The sequence below is a fragment of the Achroia grisella genome, unplaced genomic scaffold (assembly GCF_030625045.1).
Source record: "Achroia grisella isolate CSIRO2021 unplaced genomic scaffold, CSIRO_AGI_Agris_v1 utg487, whole genome shotgun sequence".
Lineage (NCBI taxonomy): Eukaryota > Metazoa > Arthropoda > Insecta > Lepidoptera > Pyralidae > Achroia > Achroia grisella.
This window is the reverse complement of record NW_026712891.1, coordinates 3,970,908-3,993,548: the sequence shown is the minus strand read 5'-3', so window position 1 is coordinate 3,993,548 and position 22,641 is coordinate 3,970,908. Positions and strand designations below refer to the sequence as shown.

Here is a 22,641-nt window from a genome sequence, read left to right as displayed (position 1 = left end):
TGTATTGTTTAAACTGGTTTGACTATGTATGGATTCTAAATTAGCAGCTTTAATTAATTGGGATAATGCACGGTTAGTCCGTAATCATCCGCTCTGGAGCACCGCGACGAATTAATTTTGTGCTAAATATAAGTAGACACGCCTGAATTACCCTTTTGGGTAGTAATTTTAATTAATATAAAGTGACTAATTATAACAACAAAACAGCTAACATTTTTTAGTAATTATTTATTACACGGATAACTCCTAGACAAAAATATAGAGTTCTTTTATCTCATTTCACACGAACAAAATCTAGGTTCACAGCTAAACAAATTACACAGTTTAAGACATTAGACATTATCCACCATAGTTTTTGTGTTTCTTAATAAGCTATATTCTAAAATCTGCCTATCTTTACCTTCGAATTATATTTAATTTAGAAAAGCATAGTCGAATATAGAAAACTCAGTCTTGAAGTCGATGTATTAAAAAAAAGTTAAATAAAGCTATATGGTACAGTTCGCTGAATCTCTACCCCTATAACCTATTCCTGAACATGTCTAGATTATTTCATACAATATAGCCGATTCATAAATTATGATACCTTTTAATTCACACCTTTTCATTGTTGATTACACAGATTTGTGCTATTTCACAGTAATTAATCATAATCCATCTTCATAATACTCGCCGAAATAAACTACAATGGATATTTATATTGTTAATTGCATTATATTACGGTTGATTAAAGTTAATTAGGCGCTACTATTTGAATTAATGTATATTTTATGTTACATAATCAAATTATGATATCTGTACCATAAGGATTTCATTTTTTATACTATATTACCGGTATTAAAAGGGAAAATGAAAAAAAAGTCCTAATCATAATAAATATATGAGCTGAAATCCATGTACAAGAAAAATTAAAAATAAACAATCTGTATTGAAATAAACTTAAAATAAGCACTTTTGAATAGTCATATTTTTTTAATTCGACCACACATTCGGAACGCAGACCTATCACAAGCAGAACTTGCGAGAAACTTGCGTTTTGCCCTTTTAAGTAAATGTAGCTCAGAATTACAATTTTAAGAATTTTGAGTGAATACAAACTGTCGAATAGCAACGTTGGTATAAATAAAAGAATAGTTACCTGAGTAACAAAATAAATCAATCATAGTTATCAGAGCACACAGGCTATCATACTCGTGAACTGATGATGCTTGTAGGAAAGAAGCATCACGTGTGACGGGGAACAAGACAACTTAAAATTTATATATTAAAATTTTGATATTTATAAATTATATTTACTTTATTCTAGGGACATAACGTGGTTTCGTAGATATATTTTTGCCTCATAGAATTCTATTCAGTGATTCAGGTCTGAGTATATGAAATGGTAAATATTTCGTTTAATAATTTGTAAAATTTTCCTGACTATAGTTCCAAATAACTTTATTTGGAACTATAGTCAGGAATTTCTAAAGGCCTTTTTCGACATTTACTATTATAACTTATCTTCGACCGTATATTAAATAATTAATTTTCATTTTAATTTGAATATGAGCTCTTTTCATACGAATAATATAGGTGGGCCTTTGAAATCTATAAAAATAAATACAAAGTAATCTGTAACTAATATAAAATAAAAATAATATTTCTAATTTGGTATTTTTATATAAGTAATTAATAGTATTTATTTGCAAACTCGAGCCCTTGAAATGTGTTATTGAAAATTATCCGAACAACATTTCAGTAAAAAATGTAATATGAATATATAAATAAATTAGCATCAGATTCTTGGGCTTTGCAAAGTAATTTACTGCTGCGAGTAGCGTTCATGTAATTTTTATTCGAATCCGAACTTCGCCTTCAATTTATGAGCAAAATTTAGATTTGTATCGCCAAAGGCATCGGTTCAAGATTATTTCTGCAAATCTAAATAGAAATTTCGTTTGTAGACGTATAGTCATTAGGTATACTCTGTTATTCCAAAGGCTGATTAATATTCCGTTGTGGCGCTGTAACATGGCCCGGTCACAGCAATAACAGAATAAAACTTTCAGCCGATCATTTCCAATCACCAATGGTTATTACGTGTTCGAATTTGAAAAGCAATTAGTACAACAAATCTCCAATAACGTTTGTTTGATTGAATAGGTTGTATATCCCCCACATATCCATATAAATGTAAAGCAGGAATGTAAATAAACTTTTATTTACATTTTTGCTTTACATTTATAGGTACGTCTATATATGTCATTAGAATTTATAATACTGGTTGTATTATAAATTCTATAAATTAAAGGAGACAAATCTTTAATATACAATATAATAGATTCAATTTTTTTACTGAATTATATGGTTTTTCACCAAGACTATTCGCTCGACTGCAGTGTCATACATTGATTTCTTTAATAAATTAATTCTTTATAATGTGATAATCAAATTTATTATCTACAGATAGGCAATCAATCAATTATATATGCCTACTTGGTGGTACCTAATTCACCATATAAAATGCTCCTTAGCCATATATTTTTCAGTTAGCCACAGGATTTCTCTTCTCTTTCTATACACAATATTTAACCTGTATTATTCGTTTGGCAACTAGGATAATACAATACTTCAACACTTTTTTATTCCCAAAATATTCTAAGCGGAAATATAGTATATACATATATATGTATGTAGCCACAATTCTAGCATGGTAATGCTACTCTAATTCCTCTTTTTAATTGAAGAAAGTCGTGTCCAACAGTGAACGAGAAATGAGCGTCATATAAATTTTATTAAACATAATTTGTGTTATACATTATTTTATGTGTATATTTTGTTATTAATCTCAAAAATATGTTATAGTAATAGTCAATATTGAATAGGCTTGCATGTCATCATCACTTTACATCAGGTGAGATTTCGCCGCTTTGACCAGCTCAAGTTTCGTAATAAAAATAAGTTATATTTATACATACCTATTGAACAACAGATAGGTAAATAACAACATCTTATTTATTTTTATATTAAAGCAAATTCATATAAAGATTTTCAGTAACGTTTTTTCCGAGACATGAATCGATTACGTGAATGTTTGGGTTCGTATCAAATCATTTTCCCGTATTGGTGGTATCTAATATTTTAGATATTCCAATGGAACATTACTTCTATTCGAATGGAACTATACAATAGTTTAGGAATTATAGTTTTTAGTCTACAAAGGAGAGAGTAGTGTATTAAAAATACTGTATTTAAGTTCAATCACATTTGTAATGTAATTGGAATTAAACATTAAATTGACGGCACTTATTATTTGGTAACATCGTCAACTCAAAATGAACAGCTCTATGGACATCACATTATTATGTAATTACTTATGCGTTACCATCCCACACAAACAAACTGAAATGAATAATAGACAGAGGTGCTCGAGGTATTGAAGCAGAGGACTTTTTGCAAACTCGCCCACAATGAAATATTCCTCGATTCTTAACTTCAGCATTAATCTGTTCAACATAAATTTTACAGTATACATTTGTAATTTTCCAATCCCTATTTATGCAGATTTCCACTAACTTTTCAGATGATCGTTAGATAGTGTGGTCTTAGTCGTCCAGGTCCTGTTAAGTTTAAGCAATAAATGGCGAGCAAAGTCCCTTTACAAACAACAAGAGCTTTAATCCATTGTGCTAACTAACAAGGACATCTCTAATTAAAACTTTCCTCAGTTAGCGGGTCTAATGAAATTTTGTCCTAAAAGTTTTTTACCTCTACAAATACGTAACGAAACTTAAAACTTTATCTAGTTGGGGTACTATAATATTGGCTTTGAATTGGTATAATTAAAATATAATAGCTTAACATATATTACGTCGTATTGCGGTAGCCATACACTACCGTAATGTGATTGTTAATTTGATAAGTTTATTGCCTAATTTTCAATGATGAGGCGATGAGGATTCAAAAAATATTTATACTCGTACTTCACTGTCAATCTACTAGCATATGTAATGAATACTTAAAAATATATTTTCTTTATTAAAGTGCATTCGTTAATAATTTTACTCTCAAATTGTTTAGTTGTCAATTAGTCTAAATTTTATTCGTTCTATTTGTAATTTCGCTCTAGAGATTGTTTTGTTCGCTTTATACTTTTACTGTAACTCTAACATTAAGTACATGCATCCCAACTTTTAAGTTCCTAAACCAGGCAGTACATTTCGTGATTCAAATTTATTTCGCTTTTCTGTGTCACAGTGTCCGTAAAAGTTTCTCCGCTAAATCCCAACCGCACAGAATGAAAATTTCAAATTCCCTGGATTTAAGAGTGCCGACAGGCTGTCGGGCAACTTCATGTGACACAGTTAAATGAACCCGTCCCGTCGAGCAATGTGGAATTACAAATTCTGAGGACTGTCGTCATCCAATAAGACAGTTGGCGTTTCATCAAATATGCAACGTATTACCATTACATACAATATGTATTAGGTTTCGTGAATATAACTGTTACGGTATTTTAATAGCAAGCAATAATTATAATTATCTCTTCCTAACATTGTAATAATTGTCTTATTTATTAGCATTATAATATTTGATCTTACAATAACAATGGAATAAACATATATGTACCAGCATTGAAGTACTTAATAAAAATAAATATTATAAAAAAAACAATATGATATCAGGCTTGAAAGAAAAGACAGTTCTAGATGATCATAGAATTTAATGTTGAAAACAAACTTCATGAATCACTTATTTGATATTTTTACTTTTTCTTCTTACACATCTACTACACTACTTCTTCAAACTGAACTGAGTTTCAATAATGTATTTATCAAGACCGTATATATTATTATAATCTAAATATTCAACTACTTTTACTTAAATAAAGATCATTTCTATTCTAGACTAATATACTTGATGGAATTACTTGAAAATTCTGGAGGATTCTTGACGTGACACATTTCGTTCAAAAAACGCAGAGTCCGTATTACGAGGGATCCGTTGATTCAGCGAACCATACTAACTTTGTGATCCGTGAAAGGTCTTGGCTTTCTCTCCAACCCGATAGTTGGGCCACTAACATGACATGTATGGCGTATGCTTTAACACTAACAAGATAAAAATAGCTCAATCTCTTGAATCGTGATTATATTTCTTAAGAAAGAATACATATATATATAATTAGTAAAAATCACGGGACATTACCACGTTTTATATTTATTTGCTGAGTTACCGATATTTCGGCAGTGTTTCAACCACCATGATCACGGGTAAACTGTACATACTGTACTTTTTTGTTTTTTTTTTGTACTGTTTATTTTACTAATTATACGTATAAATAATGACCGCGTCAAATTTAAAACAGTATATATATAACAAATAACATATAACAAATGGAAAAGACTATAATTATGTAAATTTGGAATTTGAATAATTATATTCCTGAATAAGGCCATTCCAAAGTCAAATATTGTAGAAATGTAAATAAACTGTATATCTCGTAACATAGCTTTCGATAACGCTTTATTATTCTGTTTCAATTCAATACCTTAATTAGCCGTACCGTCAGCTTACTGATTTTGTTTTCGCTATGATCTTTATATAAATAATTTCGTTTAAAATTCTTCTCGATTTACAGGTTACATACCAAGCTGTGGAACATTAATGTGATTATATAATAAGTAAATGGAACATAATTTATGGAAAAATATCATACTTACTATCAACTAACTTGATAGAAATATATCAATTGCATGTATTTTATCTTTGCCTGCAATGGGTGGTTTGATGTAAATCTTATTATGATTTCCATCACATTGCTGCACATCCGAGTCAATGAAGAGCTAATAAAATTAACATTATATACCTGCACTCATTCACATTTTAGACAGATTAATTAATAAAACGAAATTTTGCGAAACCAAACTATTTTATACTAAGAATTATATATAATATATATTATACATATATATCTTTGTCAATTGGATACGAAATGTTGAATGACTAATAACATCAATGAATTTAGTACTTACTACTATATATAACTGTATCAACCTTAAATAATATTACTATTTCCAATAAACAACATGATATTATGCTAGATAACAATCGAGAATTGGTCAGCTCTGATTACATTCAATGTCCAATTAATTGGTAGCTGTGCGAGCTGATCATATGCGGCATTAAAATATTAATTGAATTGGATTGCAACTCACTGTTTCCCATTTCCATATATGTGGTACCATGGAGATGTAAAGCAATACACAACTATGTGCCTATGTAATACATTGGTACATAGTTGTGTATTGCATATACATAAAGACTACATAAGCGTGTATTTTCTACACTTAAGGTTAACTTTAACGGACTCTTTTCATTATCATAATGTAGATTTTACCGAAATTATATTGAAGATTGTAATTGACCATTTATAATATATATCTACATATATGGCTAATGTATTAATGCTGTAGGTACATTAACAAATCAGTCTAAAATATGTAACTCTACCGATGAGACTAAAAACTTGGAATTATAAAAATTGTTATGAAATGGATGTCCATAAAATGTGGAAAAATACAGTGAGCTTCCAATTTCCACGGAAACGAGAAATAAGGATTTCAACAAAACTCGAAAACAAAACGTGGCCAATTCGCTTAATCTCTGACGTGTTTTCACCGGAATTCGTCGAAGGAGGAGGTTCTTAACTCGACTGTATTATGTATAGTACGAGTGTCAGATAAATCATTATTTAAATGATATTATGTTCCTGGATACAATATTAATAAAATCGAAATTAATGTAAAACATAAAATTTAATATTAACTATTTATATTAATTAAGTATTTATTGTACAAAGTTTTTAACAAAACAGTCGTGTAAATATTTAAACAATCTGTAACACTTCTGAAAATTTTGAATTTAAAATTGTATCCATATACCTAAGCCTCGGCGGTATGCGTTAAAACTGGCCAGTACTGCATCATTTTTTTCTCGTAATCGATGCGCTTAATATCTTATTAATTCCCAGAATATATCTCTGTAATTTACGTTCTAGAATCAATAACTCTTATATCTTACAAACTAATATACAAGTTAGTGTAACAAAAAAGACACTTTAAGTAAATGAAAAGCGCGGATTCGCTTATTTGAATAAGATAAAGCGGCAGGGTAATCGTTGTCGAGCAATCCATCAATCGGGCTTCACTATGTAAATACCCACGACTCGCTACTACTGACACTTTATCAGCTGCTTAATAAAATCAGTCACTACTCTCAGTAATTTAAAACACTTTTTGTGTGTCCTTGGTATTATAAATGTAATTATGGTAAATCTAACTACCACCTCCCTTTAATTTAAAACTTTCATTCCTGCCTAAACTCCATACGACATAAAACATTACATAAAATAATTTTCACCTTAATCTTTAGAAAAATTCAAGGACTGTTTGAGAATAAATAGTCAGTCATTTGTAATTTCTTAGATTTATTTGTAACACTGTATGTACTGTAACACTTGTAATTCCATAGAAAAATGTTATGATCAATATTATAAAAAGGTTCGGATATATTTCAAGCTCTTGACCTGATAGGGTAGTCTGGGTAATATATAGAAATTATATAAAACGGTATTCCAAATCGCTGAAATCTCTTTAATATTGAAAATCCGATGTAATCTTAAATTGAGCTTAAGTAAATAAGTATTTAGATTAGGTATAAATTCCCATAAATATTTTATAATTTTATCATTGTATACTTTCAACTCAACAGACCGGAACCTTTTTGCGGTTGATTAAATATATAGGTAGCTACGCTGCTTCCTAAAACGTCAATTGATGCCATTTCTAAAATTCCCTCGACATAATCCAATTATGTATTCTCATTTTAGATTTATACTTATTGAAATCAGTGGAGAAATGAATAAATTATTACTTTGAAAAAATAACTAGTCGAAGGTACATACGTAATATTAATTTTAATCTAACTTATGAAGCTCTTTACGTTCAAGTTATTTCTCAACTGCAGAAAGAGGGTCTTAAATTGCCAATTACATTGCAATTTTCATGTTCCAACTTTGAATGCTTTGAATTAACTCCCATTTTATATTCATACACATTTTGTTAAAGCTGAAGTGGATTTTTTATAATTAGACCTACGACAATTTAGGTTGGATGAGCCATTTTCTGATTTATGTAAAGTGAGAAAATTTATTCTTTTAAAAATAATAAATTATATTCGTTTTATTTTTTGTTGTATATTTGAGTTTGAAAAACTTGTTTTTGAAAGTAACACTGAAATAATAATAATAATTCTGTCGTCTTCACTTTCATCATCCTCGTATAACTTTTAAACTCATCCACGCTTGGCTAAGGCCCGCGTGTTTGAATGTATTACCCCTGTAAAAAGGGAGATATATAAAATATATGTTTATAAAAAAATAATAATAATAAAACCAGTAAAAGCTGAGAACAAAATTATTGCAGTTATGGGTTGAGTTACATAATTAAGTTGTATATAAGAGCCAATACAATTTGAACATACAAGGGTAATTGTGCCATCTGAACTATAATAGTATAGAATTATACATCTATATAAATAGAATATATATCTCAATATAATATTCTATGAATATATATTCATAGAAATATATATCTCAAATGTCACATTCCCAGGGTGCATAATATTTCATTTATTAACATTTGCTTTTACACAACATAAAAACATACATACTACTTAACATAACATTACATATTCCATAAAAAAAAGGAAACAATAAAAATACATAAAGCCAGTTAAAGATAAATAACTCATTATATGCCGATAACCACGTAATCAAACTTTTTTATAGTATTTAAGGTATAATTTGTATTTACAGTATAAAGTTTTCTGTTTCGTCATAACTTAACTTCTTTAGCCAGGTTTTGAGATACTTTTTACATAGAATTTTTGACAAGGAGTTAATATTAATAAATATTTTATTTATTTTGTTGTACTGGAGGTTACCTTGATAGCAAAAGAATCTTTCTATTAATGAGCTTTTAAATTTGGGAATGCTACAAATAATACTATAAATAAATTATTGAATACCTATAATACAACCAATATATAAGTATCCTATAATTATACCTAGTACAAGCATATCATAACTAGAATACTTGATCGAAAGCTATAATTAGCAGACAAGTTCTTTATGACATTTCAGAGAGAATCGTTAAAGAGGATCGTAAATTAAGTATTCCTTCTTGCACACTTGCATTTAGTACGTCTTTATATTGTTTATGTAAATATATCTATTGTTCAGCTTCTCGAATAGTATAAAATGAATTCGGTGTTTTCGTTTGTTGTAACACTTATTATTCTGAACCCTGCAATATATTCTAATACGAATTTCATCCACATTTAGAGAGATTCTTCTTAATGATGTTTTCGTTAGTCTATCGATCTAGCACACCGCTTTATTTCCGACGGTCGAGGGTTCGATTCCTCGCAAGGTTCAAACGTTTGTATTCATGAGTATCATTGTTTGTATCGGTCTGGGTGTTTTCTATGTATATTATGTATGTATTTATAAAAAAAAGTATTTATATCAGGTGCCTAGTACCCATAACACAGCTGTGCTTACCATGCGATCGATGACGCTGTGTTAATTGTACTGGGTTATTTATTAATGATTTATTTGTAAATATACGACCATCCATCTCATACACTACCTAAAACCGTCCGAAGTGTGTCGGTAGTGTATTATAATGTAACATTTTGGTATAAGAGTTTAGTGTTAGTTACATTCTATGGGTACATAGGTATGTATAATACATTACATGGCTTAAGTAAGTAAGCCTCGAGTGAGTGCGGTAAGCCACGACTCATAATCTAGTATATACGTACGAACAATCCCACGATTTTCTTTCGTAACTTTAGTGTTTGACCTTTAGCTCTTTTGGCGACGTAAATGTTATTATACCTGTACAAAAATGTGAATACTTCAAGTAGCATATAAATTGTATTATAAATGAGAAAAGGTTAACCTTTGACTTCCACATACATATAGCCTTAGTATTCTATGCGCTGATTATATTACCATTACTAAAACTTTTTTCCGATGTAAAAATATCTACTGGAAATATTATATCATAATTTTTTTATATGAAGAAATATAATAAGTCTGAATTTAAATTTATATTTATTATATTTCTCCAGTATTAATAATGGAGTATTATATCTTATAAAATCTTATAAAATACATCGAATACTACCATAAAATATTTTTTATAATAAATAAAATGGTATACAAAAGTACTAACATTAAGTATATTTGAATGAAGATTATTTCTATATCTGTTGGTAGAACCGTTACAGCGCTAAAGGGTAACAAACAATTTCATATTTATGTTAGTTAGAATATAATTTAAATTAAAATACAAGCAGGTATCTGCAACATGACATCTTATTTGAATTCCCCGCCCTCATAATGTTTACAAGAGTCGAGAGTCGTTGGCTTGGTAGAATTTGTTTTACTCTTTGTTTATCTACCGAACATAGCGTCGCTTGTGTGAACATATAATGCTACGTGACATCCTCTCAATTGCTCCCATTCCATAGAGACTCATTTATGTTGACAATATTTGTACTGATGGTTTCTGATTACGTAATATTTTTCGTTACATACATAATGATGTCTACATAGAATGCACCGCTATTTGCAATAATACTAGTTACAATAAGAAGTTAGCTTATATATATATATAAATTAGTTTGTCTCATATTTTTTATTATACTCACAAGTTAGAGAAATATGTTAAATATATAAATGAAATGTACAAGGGCGAGATTATCTATAGTAGGATGGATATGTAAAATAAAAATTATATATTTGTAATATTAAAAATATATATTGTTCTGTTTTTCTAATAATAGTATTAATTTACTTTATATAATTATATTTGCGGTAAAACAACAATTGTACAAACATTACAATTGTTGTTTTACTACCGTTTTTTAATTTGTAATTGACAAGGTTTATCCTCATATATACATAGATACCTAGGTATTTTATTGATTTTATAAATCAAAATTTTTCATCATCCTTCTCACCAAAACTGATAAACAATTCAATTGTTTATAATACTTACCCTTCTCGTAGTTACATTTAAAAACAATAATCGTATGTATTCTAATTTTCAAGAACTTATACCTTATGTGTGTTGATATTTTCTGAATACCTACATAAAGTTCACAACAGTCTAACGAGTAATATATTTACTCTTATACATACAATATTATTTACGAAATGGAATATACTTACCGCACGCGCGCCGCCCACGCATTTCAAAGTTACCGCCGGAATTGTTTACATTTCATATTATCAGACAAAATATGTTTCTGTAATAAACAGTGCTAAGATTCTAGCTGTCACAAAAATCTACTCTCAGCAGAGTATCAACGAAATAAGGTGGGTACTTGTAATTTATGTTACAAACATTACTGATTACCTACAGCCTAACTGACTGAGCTAGAGTAATGACACCGTGTTGGCGGAAGCTTGGCAAATTAGACGTTTTATAACTCTTACTTTTAACCTTCTTTCATGTTATTAATAATAAATGAATAAGTTTGTGGTAAATAAAATGAGTTGCAGTCGCCTAATGTCCTTTCTACTGATAACCATTATTATTCACGACACACCATTCGTGGATAATAGCGATCGAGAGCGATAGAAATTAAAAAATATTTTAATGTCAAACGGTAAAAGGGCTTAAAGTTATCAGCTGCTTTGAACCCAGCGATAAATAGGTTTACAGAAACGGATACCATAAGTGCTTTTTGTAGCAATCTTTCATAGAACAATCTAGTGACGTAGTTGAATATAGTCTGGTCTGGTCTCTACCGACGTTAAAATCGCTGTAATCCAATCAGTTCATGTCCACGGCTAATATAACTTAGTCGAATCGTCAAGAGAATCGTCGATAAAATTCTATAACTATAAAGACTCGATAAACTATAATGTATTTTTTATTAGTCTCATGTATTTTTGGAAGTACCTATCTCTCGTATTACTCATAGTTATTACTAATTTTATCTTAACTATCTTTTTAATCAATATCTTTTGCGAGAAATATTTACTCCACCTGAATCACTGTGCAAAATAATTTATATGTATACTGTATATGTATACCTAGTTATACAACTGAAGTAGTATTGAAATAAAGTTATTTTTTAAAAGAATAATCAAAGTTATATCAAAGTAAGGGATCTTTCGGCCGCGTGCATCTACGCATTTACTGTGCAAATGTCTGTAACTATGTTTTTAACTTTAGTTATCTACCATAATATAATTTGTACAAATACCCCAATTTCTAGGTCAAAAGCATTTAGGTTCAACGTCTCAGTTGTCAACAACATGAACATATTTTATTTATTTAAATTATAGTCAACATGTGATCACTAAGTGCTTCGCAAAGAAAATAATATTCGATTATTCTAAACTATTTGAAGCTTCTGTGTATGTATTAATAGTGTTTAAATAATGCAAACGATATAAAACTGGAACACAGTCTTATTATTTTAATTTTAAACATTAGTGAATTAATATTTCTTTTACACATAGATATTAAAAATTATTAATGTATTTGTTTCCTGGTTTGACTTTAAAGAATTAAAAAAGTATTTAAAATTATTTTAGATCACTATTTCACTTTATTATGTACATTAGAAAAAAGTACGAAAAGACCATATTATAAAATGGCATTTTTTTTCTCCAAAGTGCATAGACATTCGCGATGCATGATTGTTTACTTAATGCATCACAGTTTATTTTTTATATGAATGTATGTAGAAATGTAATCAAACTATAGGATATAAATAAGTTAAAAAAAAACTACTTTTCTAACATAAGTATCGAAATGGTTGTATTTTATTTCCTATAAATTTATTATCACTTAATTGTGTAAATGTTACACACATTTTATTTACCCTAAGCAAAGCTTACAAGTGTAAAATAGACCTAAGACCCAAAGGGATCGGCGCTCCGGACGGAGGCTGTCGATTTACAAAATTGAAGGTATTTCTTTCGGTGTTTCAGGTGACAATGACGAGCATGGCCTGCCCGCACAGAAGGACAAGGGGTGTGACACCAATCTTTACCTATATCATGTAAGTGCTCAGGAAAATATATTGTTGAAATATTTATTTAGTCAGTTTATTTACGTTTGTGTTTTGTATTGTGTTTATTATTATTCTTGCTTTGTGTTTTTATCCAAAAATTTACGATGTTATTCAGTTATTTCTTCTTCTGGCCTAGAGGGTTTTGGAGTTTTGTTTAGACAGAAATGCATTTGTTTTTATTATATATATTCTTCCCCCGTACTTCCTCCCGGGTACGCCCATGTATCATATATATATTACAAACTTTTCTACTTATTTTTAAAATCGTTGTTTTTTATTTCTTATGGTTATTTTATATTTACATCAATATTTACGTACATTTCGTTTTAGCATACTTAATATTCAAGAGACTCTCACTCACTCTTTTCATCTAAACCCGTTTGAACTTAAACATGATTTCTGATTTAACGATTACACGTAATATTGAGACGTATGTATGCGACTTGAAATAACATTGATCTGAGGCAATTTAAGGCCGGATTAAAGGGTGTTCCACGAGGAAACGGAATAAATCGAGCGCCTTATTGAAATTGAGTTAGGAACGTATTACCTAGCTACCGGCACCGGTGCTACACGCTCTCGATGACCCGTATAGATCTCGTAGTGATCGTAACTCCGTAGACCGTTCGTAGCTCGTTACATGCGCTCGTAGCATCGTAGCTTTCCAATTTCTTACGCGATTGGCTTGTGTACGCTCCACTTATCATTCTCGATTTCGAGTCACTACAATACTATATAGTATAGAGAGTAGTTTCTCCAGTAATAACACAATATTTACGACGGCCGAACCGAAGTTCATCACCCTAGCGAGGAACCTCACTCAGGAGTCAATTCCATCAGGTTTCGACAACCTTCAAATTGTTCCTATTTTTTACGAGTTAAGCTGTAATAGTAGTGGTAAAATAATATTATAATACTAAAAAAACCGTCTCTCTGCGTATTAATTTATTCTGTTAGATATCCAGAAGAATTAATATTGGAACTTCCATACCATTTTCAATAACCTACGTAATACAACGCTGAAAGTGAAACTCTTAATAAAGAAAGCATACTTAATTTAGTAAATAAAGGTGTTGTTACACCTGCGTACATTTCGCAATGAAGCTGCGGGCGCCTGGAATAATCCACAGCGCAATCTCCTATATAATTCAAGCGCCATTTGCGAAACTCTCGACTTTAGGCTTAGTAACGTACTTTGGTAGAAATAAGGACTCATATAAGTATATTTTATATGATGTACGGAGAACAAATAGAAATCATATTTCTTTATACTTGACACTACAGCATTTTAAGAATAAATTTATATATAAAAGTTAAATTAAAAGAGTAAGATAAGGCAGTGAAATTACAGAGTACGGAAGCATGACATCTTAGTTCTCCGGAATGCCATGCATAAGTGGTACAACGGGCATCACATGATGACGTGATGTGGGTGTATCCTATAAATATAGACAACGGTTACCACATACCACCATGTGTACTGCCAGCTTGCTCGTATTCCTGTAAAATATATCTAAAACCACCAAGTCATGTGTTTTTTCGTTTTTAATTTATTGTGATGATATTATTTAATCTGTACTTCTTATTGGTTTACTTATTTATTACATATATTTTTTCTACTACTCTACTATTACTTATATGTAACTTAAATTTAAATTTAATAATTTATGTAGCATTTAATACCACCAAGGCTAAATATGTTGAACAAATTCGTTCTACATGTTACATCTCTTAATATAATCACGCATTTTTTATAAATAAAGAATCTTGAATCTATGATAGTTGTAGTGCTATTACTATACATAATAGTAATAATATTATATATATTTACTAATATAGTACATCTACTGGTATATACATTGCTTTAGAACTGCTTATTAATTTAAAAAGAAGTATTGTTCTTAATAAAGAGACATTTATTTCCAACTGCGACCAAATAGAATAAATCGCGTTCTCAACAAATAAAGCGAGGGCAGCCTAGAACGTGATTCAATTACAGACTTTCTCAGTTTGTTATTTTAAATGTAGTAATCATCCGTGGTAATAATCCTTGGTGATTGACTAGTGACTTACCTTTCCTAATGAGTCTAGTCTTATTATAGTAATACAGTACATAATTATAATTTATGAATACTACGCTTTATCAAAACCCAATTTGATGTAAACTGTGTACATAAATGGAATCTGAGTTAGATACCTTATTACGATGTTATCAGTATAATTTTCTCATGAATGTTATTGTTAAAAAAAACTTTTTTTATAATATTTTCCTAATTAGTTATAGTGGGATTATTTATTTTAATATATGTATTATCGACGTGTAACCGCTTTCCGTAAACTGGAGAAGAAATAATATTATATTTAAATAAATACATTAGAAGCAAATAGCTACTAACGAGACATTTTTAATGATATTATAATACAATCGGTATTATTAAACAATACATAATGAGGCTTGTTTACAAATTTTCCACATTCCTCTTTCCCTTGATCCATCGGTAGCGAATAGCCAAACAATGTTACAAAATTAAACGAGCCATATTTATAACGGATATATATCTACGTTATTGAATTTCCTCCAAAATGTTGTTGCTATTTTTGTCTACCTAAAATATGAGAGTTGGCAGTTCTGTGCCCAAATCAATCAATTTTACATCGGTGGCTGAGAGGCCCCATCACTTTTGCGTGACTCTAATGGTTTTACGATATGCTTATACTGGCTATTTGACATTTTATTTTGTAACTCACTTATTTTTATTTTTACCCGTCTGCCGGAGAAAGTAGGGGAATGTTTATTGATAATTTAAGCCTGGCTGGAAGTAATTTAAAACGTACAAAATTGTACCTTTGTACAATTTTGTAAGGTTCTCCGACGGATAAGAATAAGTGAGTTACATAATAAAATATTAAATAATCAGGATAAAAGTAAATGACTAGTTGATACTTCACAAATCTTAAGCTCATGTCTCTTGTTGTTGTCACATATCTCTGCTGTTCTGTATAATTACAGGATATAAATAGATATTATCCATTTATCTAGATCTTCACACCAGATACCTTACCGGGTAAATAGTGACAATAGTGCCTTAGCTAAACTTTTGCTTGAATCTTCATTCAAAAGTTATCTCCAACATGGTCTTCCGAAAACTCTTAACTCCTCTTGACATAATCTACCGGATCATCCTTCTACTTTTGTATTATATCTTTGTCAATTTTTTATCTGTTCCGTATTATTTTTATTAACATTGTTTACTTTAATGACTTTAGAGATAAACATATATATATTATTTATAATACATACTATTGTTCGATATGCTCAGTTTTTAACTATTGAAAAATGGCTTGATAATGATGGCGACTCACCGAATTATTTCACCACCTGGTGCATGTCCCGGGACTCGTATTTATACACACACTAACACTGTCTGATGTTATTGAATAGTTTACACAGTGAAGTCCTTAGTTTTGTTCACTTTAATTTGCTATTTGAATTAATAATTGAGACAAAGCACTCGCAGCCGCGTTCTCGATCTTGATGTTCAAGCGACAGTGGCGCTCAGTGCGCATGCGGCCGCATGCGTAAACTCTCGAGTTTGTTCGAGTACAGGTGGGCGGGAGTTTTTAAAATCAAGCCATTATTACAAAACCCAACATTTCCCCCCACCGAAATCCGCCAGGATTTCCCAGTTACGATACCAAGTGGAACTTGAATTAGTTTAATAAAGTCCCTAATAGGTATGTGATATAAGTAAATAAATGCGTATAGATATCAGTGTTAAAAATATTGAATATATAGATATACTTAGAGATAAGTGGACTGTATAAAATTTATAAAATATTATATTGTTTTTTTTTTTTTTTTTTATTTTTTTTATTATAAGTATTGTTAATCTGCATCCTGATCCAATGGAAGTGGACTTACTTTAGAAACCGGACGTGTAAACTCGTGATTATTAGCTGTACGTATAGTGATCACACGTACTATGCCATCAGGACCTTTATGTAATTTTGAAACGCGACCCAATGACCATTTCAGTGATGGTGCATCGGAATTTATAAGTACAAGATCACCGATATTCAGATTACGACAGTTGGTAAACCACTTTTGACGATGTTGTAAAGTATGCAAGTAATCTTGTCTCCAGAGCTTCCAAAACTGCTGTGACAGTTGTTGGACCAACTGCCAACGGTTCAGATAAGAGGCAGACAAATCTGTAATATTATACTCGGGGACTGTCAAGAGTTCCCGACCTATAAGAAAATGAGAGGGAGTCAGCACCTCAAACTCATTGGGGTCGCTAGACAAGGCACAGAGGGGCCTTGAGTTAAGGACTGCTTCGACACGAGAAAAGAGTGTACTGAGTTCTTCAAACGACAGAGCGCGAGTGCCTATAGATCGTTTCAAATGCAATTTTGCCTGCTTGATCACGGATTCATAAAGACCTCCAAAGTTACTTCCAGCTGGGGGATTATATCTCCATTTTACACCTCGAAATAGAACCCCATCTGACAGACTATTCGAATTTTTATTAAGGAAATCTGTAACCTCTTTCAGTTGTTTTCCAGCAGATATAAAATTAGTGCCATTATCTGACACTATAGAATTACAAAGGCCTCGTCTTGCCGCGAAGCGGTCAAAGCATGCGAGAAAGCACTCTGTACTAAGAGAAGACAAGACTTCCAAGTGTACCGCACGTGTGGAACAACAAACGAAAACGCACAAATAACACTTCGATGTGCGAGCATTCTTACGGGTGGATTCCTTAATAAGAAAAGGTCCGCCTATGTCTATACCTACTGTATGAAATACATGAACATCTTGAGAGCGATATTTAGGTAAATCACCCATTATAGGCTGTCGATTTGTAGGAGACACCCTAAAACAGGCTACACATTTGACTGTGCGTGATCGAATAGCGCTACGTGCTGAAACGATCCAATATTTTTGAGTAATCAAACTTTGAAGAGTTCGAGGACCCACATGTAAATAAATTTTATGATAATAATCCATAAGAATTTTAGTAAAATTTGTACTCTTTGGCAGAAGTAACGGATGCTTCTTCGGATAACTTAAATTTGATTGAGAAAGTCGACCCCCCACCCTGAGGAATTGACTGGAATCTACGAAGGGGTTGAGCTTTCTCAACGAATGATTACAAAGACCACCCTTTGATAAAGACGAAATATCGTTTGAAAAATGACGTGTCTGAACGGCTTTTATCAAGCTGTCATGTGCTTTCCTAATGTCAGCAATTGAAAGTGATCTTTTCGAAGCAGTGGATTTGCAGTTATCAATAAAAAGATAGCATCTTGCTACAATATTGACCAATTTAACAAATTTTGAATACCTTTCCGTAAGACTATAAATTAAATTATCTGAGTCAGGTTCTGTGGTAATAAGTACTGGCATTTTTACTCTTAAGTTCAGGTGGATTAACATCACGAAATTCATCAATAGTCTTAATAGGCCACTGTGATGGGTCCAGATTACGCCAGTCAGGCCCGTTAAGCCATTCATGCATAACAATTAATGCTGATGGTAAGGCACCGCGAGAACAAATATCAGCTGGGTTAGAAGCACCACTCACATGATGCCAGCATTGACTAGGTACACTATCATTAATTTTGGACACCCTAGTTGAAACAAAAGTTTTGAGACTTTGGCATGGCTTGTTGAGCCATGACAAAACAACGGAAGAATCGGTAAACAACAAGGTGTCATTAACTGTTAATCGATCATGTAGAATTGACTGGGTATATTTTACTAATTTAGCCAACAAATGAGCAGCCATTAGCTCTAGACGGGGTATGGTAACAGTCTTTAAGGGCGCGACCTTAGATTTAGCAATAACTAGACTATTTTTACTTTCACCATCTGCGTTATTGGATCGAATATAAACAACCGCGGCATAACCAAGAGTCGAGGCATCGCAAAAACCTAGAATCTGACAATAATTATAGCGAGATACCTTGATATGGCGATCATGTTTTAATTTTGATAATAATGATAATTCATTGACATATGTCCGCCATCGAGCTTCAAGGTCAAAAGGTAAGGTTTGATCCCAACCTAATTGTCGAGCCCATAGTTCCTGCATGAAGCACTTTGCATAAAAAACACACGGAGCCGCAAAACCTAGGGGATCAAATAGTCGACCAATCTGGGACAAGACTGTTCGTTTTGAAATGACAGGATTAGGCGAAGTAGTAGCGAATGTGAACATATCACTCGCTGGCAACCATTGAAGTCCCAACACCTTGATAGACATGTTGGTATCATCATCGAATGCAACTGGCGTTTCGCGATGAGCCTCATCCAGGTGCTCCACGACTTCAGGACAATTGCTCGACCATTTTCGGAGTATAAAACCACCAGCCTTCAAGAGATTAATTAGGTCCGTCTGAAGCGCTATCGCCTCTCTGACGGTAGCTACAGACCAAAGCAAATCATCCATAAAAAAGGCCCGTTTTAAAATGGGTGAAGCTAACGGAAATCGCTCTACTTCGTCATGCGCTAAAGTATGAAGTACTTTAATAGCTAAATATGGACAACTAGCAACGCCATATGTCAATGTATTCAACTGATATATTTGTATAGGTTGATCTAAAGAGTAACGCCATAAAATATGTTGATACGGACGTTGACTCTCATCGAGAGTTATCATCCTATACATTTTACAAACATCTGCAGAGAGACATATTTCATGAAGACGAAAATTTATTAATAGTTCTACAATGTCAGCTTGAAGTTTAGGACCCGGTAACACCAAATCATTCAGCGAGTTATTATTTGAAGTCTTGCCAGAAGCATCAAATACTACGCGATGAGATGTCGTGGTGCTTGTTGGCTTGATGATGCAAAAATGCGGGATGATATATTTCGAATCCACGTTCTGGACATCACCAAGACAAGTCATATGACCGAGATCCTCATACTCGCGCATAAATTTATGATACTGAACTTTCAACTCAGGATCTCGTTTCAGTTTCAATTCCAAGTTATGAAATCGACGAGTTGCCATTTGACTCGAGTCGCCTAATTCAACCGAGGGACGAAACGGATACTTGACTACATATCTACCCGAGTCGTCGCGTCGATAGTCTTTCAGGAATAGACTCTCTGCTAATTCCTCCTCTGGACTACGGAGAGGTGTATCAGTCGGCATATTCTCAACTTCCCAAAAGGAGTGCATTATTTGATCGAGATTTATGGAAAGTCCGCAAAACGTACCACTCCGACTGGAGTCAGCAGGCAGTTCTCCGTCTCTGACAGTATCCGTATGATTAAGCTCAACCTGTCCCAATATAATATATCCAAATATGGAACCCATCGCGACAGGCATCCCTTGGTAACGAGAAAATATCTTATCGCCATTGTAGATATAAGGAAATAGATCACTAGCAATTAATAATTCGACTGGCGCAGGTTTATAAAAATACGGATCAGCTAACGTTAAGTGCTGAAACTCCACAACAGTCCTCTGAGGGAGGTGCACCGTAGGTAAGTTACCTGTAATAGCTGAAACGATAACCGCATCGGTCGACAAGATAGGACCGGTACCGTGTAGCGGCTTAATTTTACATGTACTTAAACCATATTCGCATACTGGGTTACCACCTAGACCGCTAGGTTTAAAATTACATTTACGTCTCGACAGTCCGAGGCGCTTGATACAGTCTTGAGTTATGTAGCTCGACATAGCGCCGCTATCTATTATAGCACGTACGGGTTGGTACTGGCCCCAACAATCTGCGACGTGTATAACTGCGGTGCCGAGCAAGACAGTCAAGTCCGCTGAACATGTCAATGTAACCGCACTAGGATTCGAACTTGCAACAGAATCAATGTGCAAAGTATGATGATGCTTTTTCTTGCAGATCGTACAACGTACCTTAGATGGACAGTCGTCAACAACATGCTCTCGTAAACAATTTTCACACAGATTCATTTGTTTAATTTTGTCGAGACGCTGCATCGGAGTCAGGTCGTTGTAGTCGATACATCGATATATAGAATGCATCTTTTTACAATACAAACACTCAATGGATTTATTAGATTTTACAGAGTGATTTGTATTGACAACAATGACGACAAGGAAGGCCTTGTACGTCGTAAATTTGAATTATTTGAATTATAAGGGTCATTGACCTTTGACTGGCTTTTTGAGTACGTTACACTTCTAGTAGTAGTGGAATTTGTAGCACTCATTGACATCTCGAGAACGCGTACTTGCTTTTCTATAAATATAATTAAATCACTAACAGTAGGTATTTCGTCCTGCTCCAATTCACGCTCCAACTCACGCCTGGTCACGGAGTCGAGATTACGCAAAGCAACATAAAATAACATAAATCCTGACAAGTCGGTAATATCAAGTAACTGAAGTGCCTTAATATTTTCTTGAAACGTCTGTAAGAAACTATTAAGTCCAATGACTGATTCATTTACTAATGGTTTAAATTTGAAAATATTATCTAGATAAGTAGTTGCCAATGCCCGTTTATTCTCGTACCGTTTAACCAACGCGCTCCAAACTATCTCATAATTGTCCGATGTAACCGGCATCGACTTAACAATCGTCAACGCATAACCACTGACAGCTGACAACAGATAGTAAAATTTCTCAATATTTGCTATGTCTTTGTTATTGTGAATTAGTCTAGAGTAGGTATCCCTAAAGGTCGGCCAACTTTCCAATCGGCTGTCAAAAGGAAAAATCTCCAGTTTGGGTAGCCTAGGTTTAACACAAGCACTAACAGCATCGCTGGATTGTGTATTATTTGTAGTATTTTTTTTAATCAAACTATCGGCAACACTACGAATGAAAAAATATATCTCGTCAAAACTAGCTATCTCTTTGTATGAGGGAACATAATCAGGAAAGAATTTCTTTTTCAAAACTGTAATATTGAGAATACTATGTTCGAACTTTTCCCGCCATGATGACATTTCAGTACAACGAACATTAAATTCGTTTGTCAACTCAGGTTTGTCTCGAACATTTTTTGAAATCTGATATAAAGATTGCAATCTCAAGAAACACATCTCTTTTGCAGTAATATGTGGTTGCACCAACTTATCATAATCCTCCTTGGTGGATTCACCGTCAAGTTTAGGGGGCATTTTTATGAACGTTTATTTTACTTGATTTATTGTAGGTCAATAGCACAACGCAAGACAAAACGCAATGGCGGCTGTATGTCGTGATCAATTTTACGCAAATAAATATGAAATTAATATGATGAATTACTACGTTTGGAACGGAATTTTATATTGGATTAGGTTATATACTTTATAACAATGGGTTTTAACGAGGTCTCACACTTATAACTTATGTATTAACTGAGATATAAGCGAATAACTTTTCAACAATAAGGTTGGTTATTTACCGGTTTTATATTATAACCAAAACCGCATTGCGGCCGCATGCGTAAACTCTCGAGTTTGTTCGAGTACAGGTGGGCGGGAGTTTTTAAAATCAAGCCATTATTACA

At 32.3% G+C, this 22,641-nt stretch overlaps 2 protein-coding genes across 6 annotated transcripts in view; one reads left to right on the top strand and one right to left on the bottom strand.

Moving 5' to 3' along the window:
* The window catches only part of LOC131846030 (trypsin CFT-1-like), an 86,870-nt gene extending 70,075 nt beyond the window's left edge, over positions 1-16,795 (bottom strand). The window contains exon 1 of the mRNA XM_059195242.1: positions 16,510-16,795. The gene's annotated coding sequence lies outside the window, so the exon portion shown is untranslated. The remainder of the gene's footprint in view (positions 1-16,509) is intronic.
* LOC131846023 (solute carrier family 12 member 6) overlaps positions 1-22,641 on the top strand; it is a 334,208-nt gene that overhangs the window by 288,394 nt on the left and 23,173 nt on the right. For all 5 annotated transcript variants that reach the window (XM_059195232.1, XM_059195231.1, XM_059195228.1 and 2 more), the window contains exon 3: positions 13,064-13,134. In XM_059195232.1, coding sequence (XP_059051215.1) covers positions 13,064-13,134 — 71 coding nt within the window. The remainder of the gene's footprint in view (positions 1-13,063; positions 13,135-22,641) is intronic.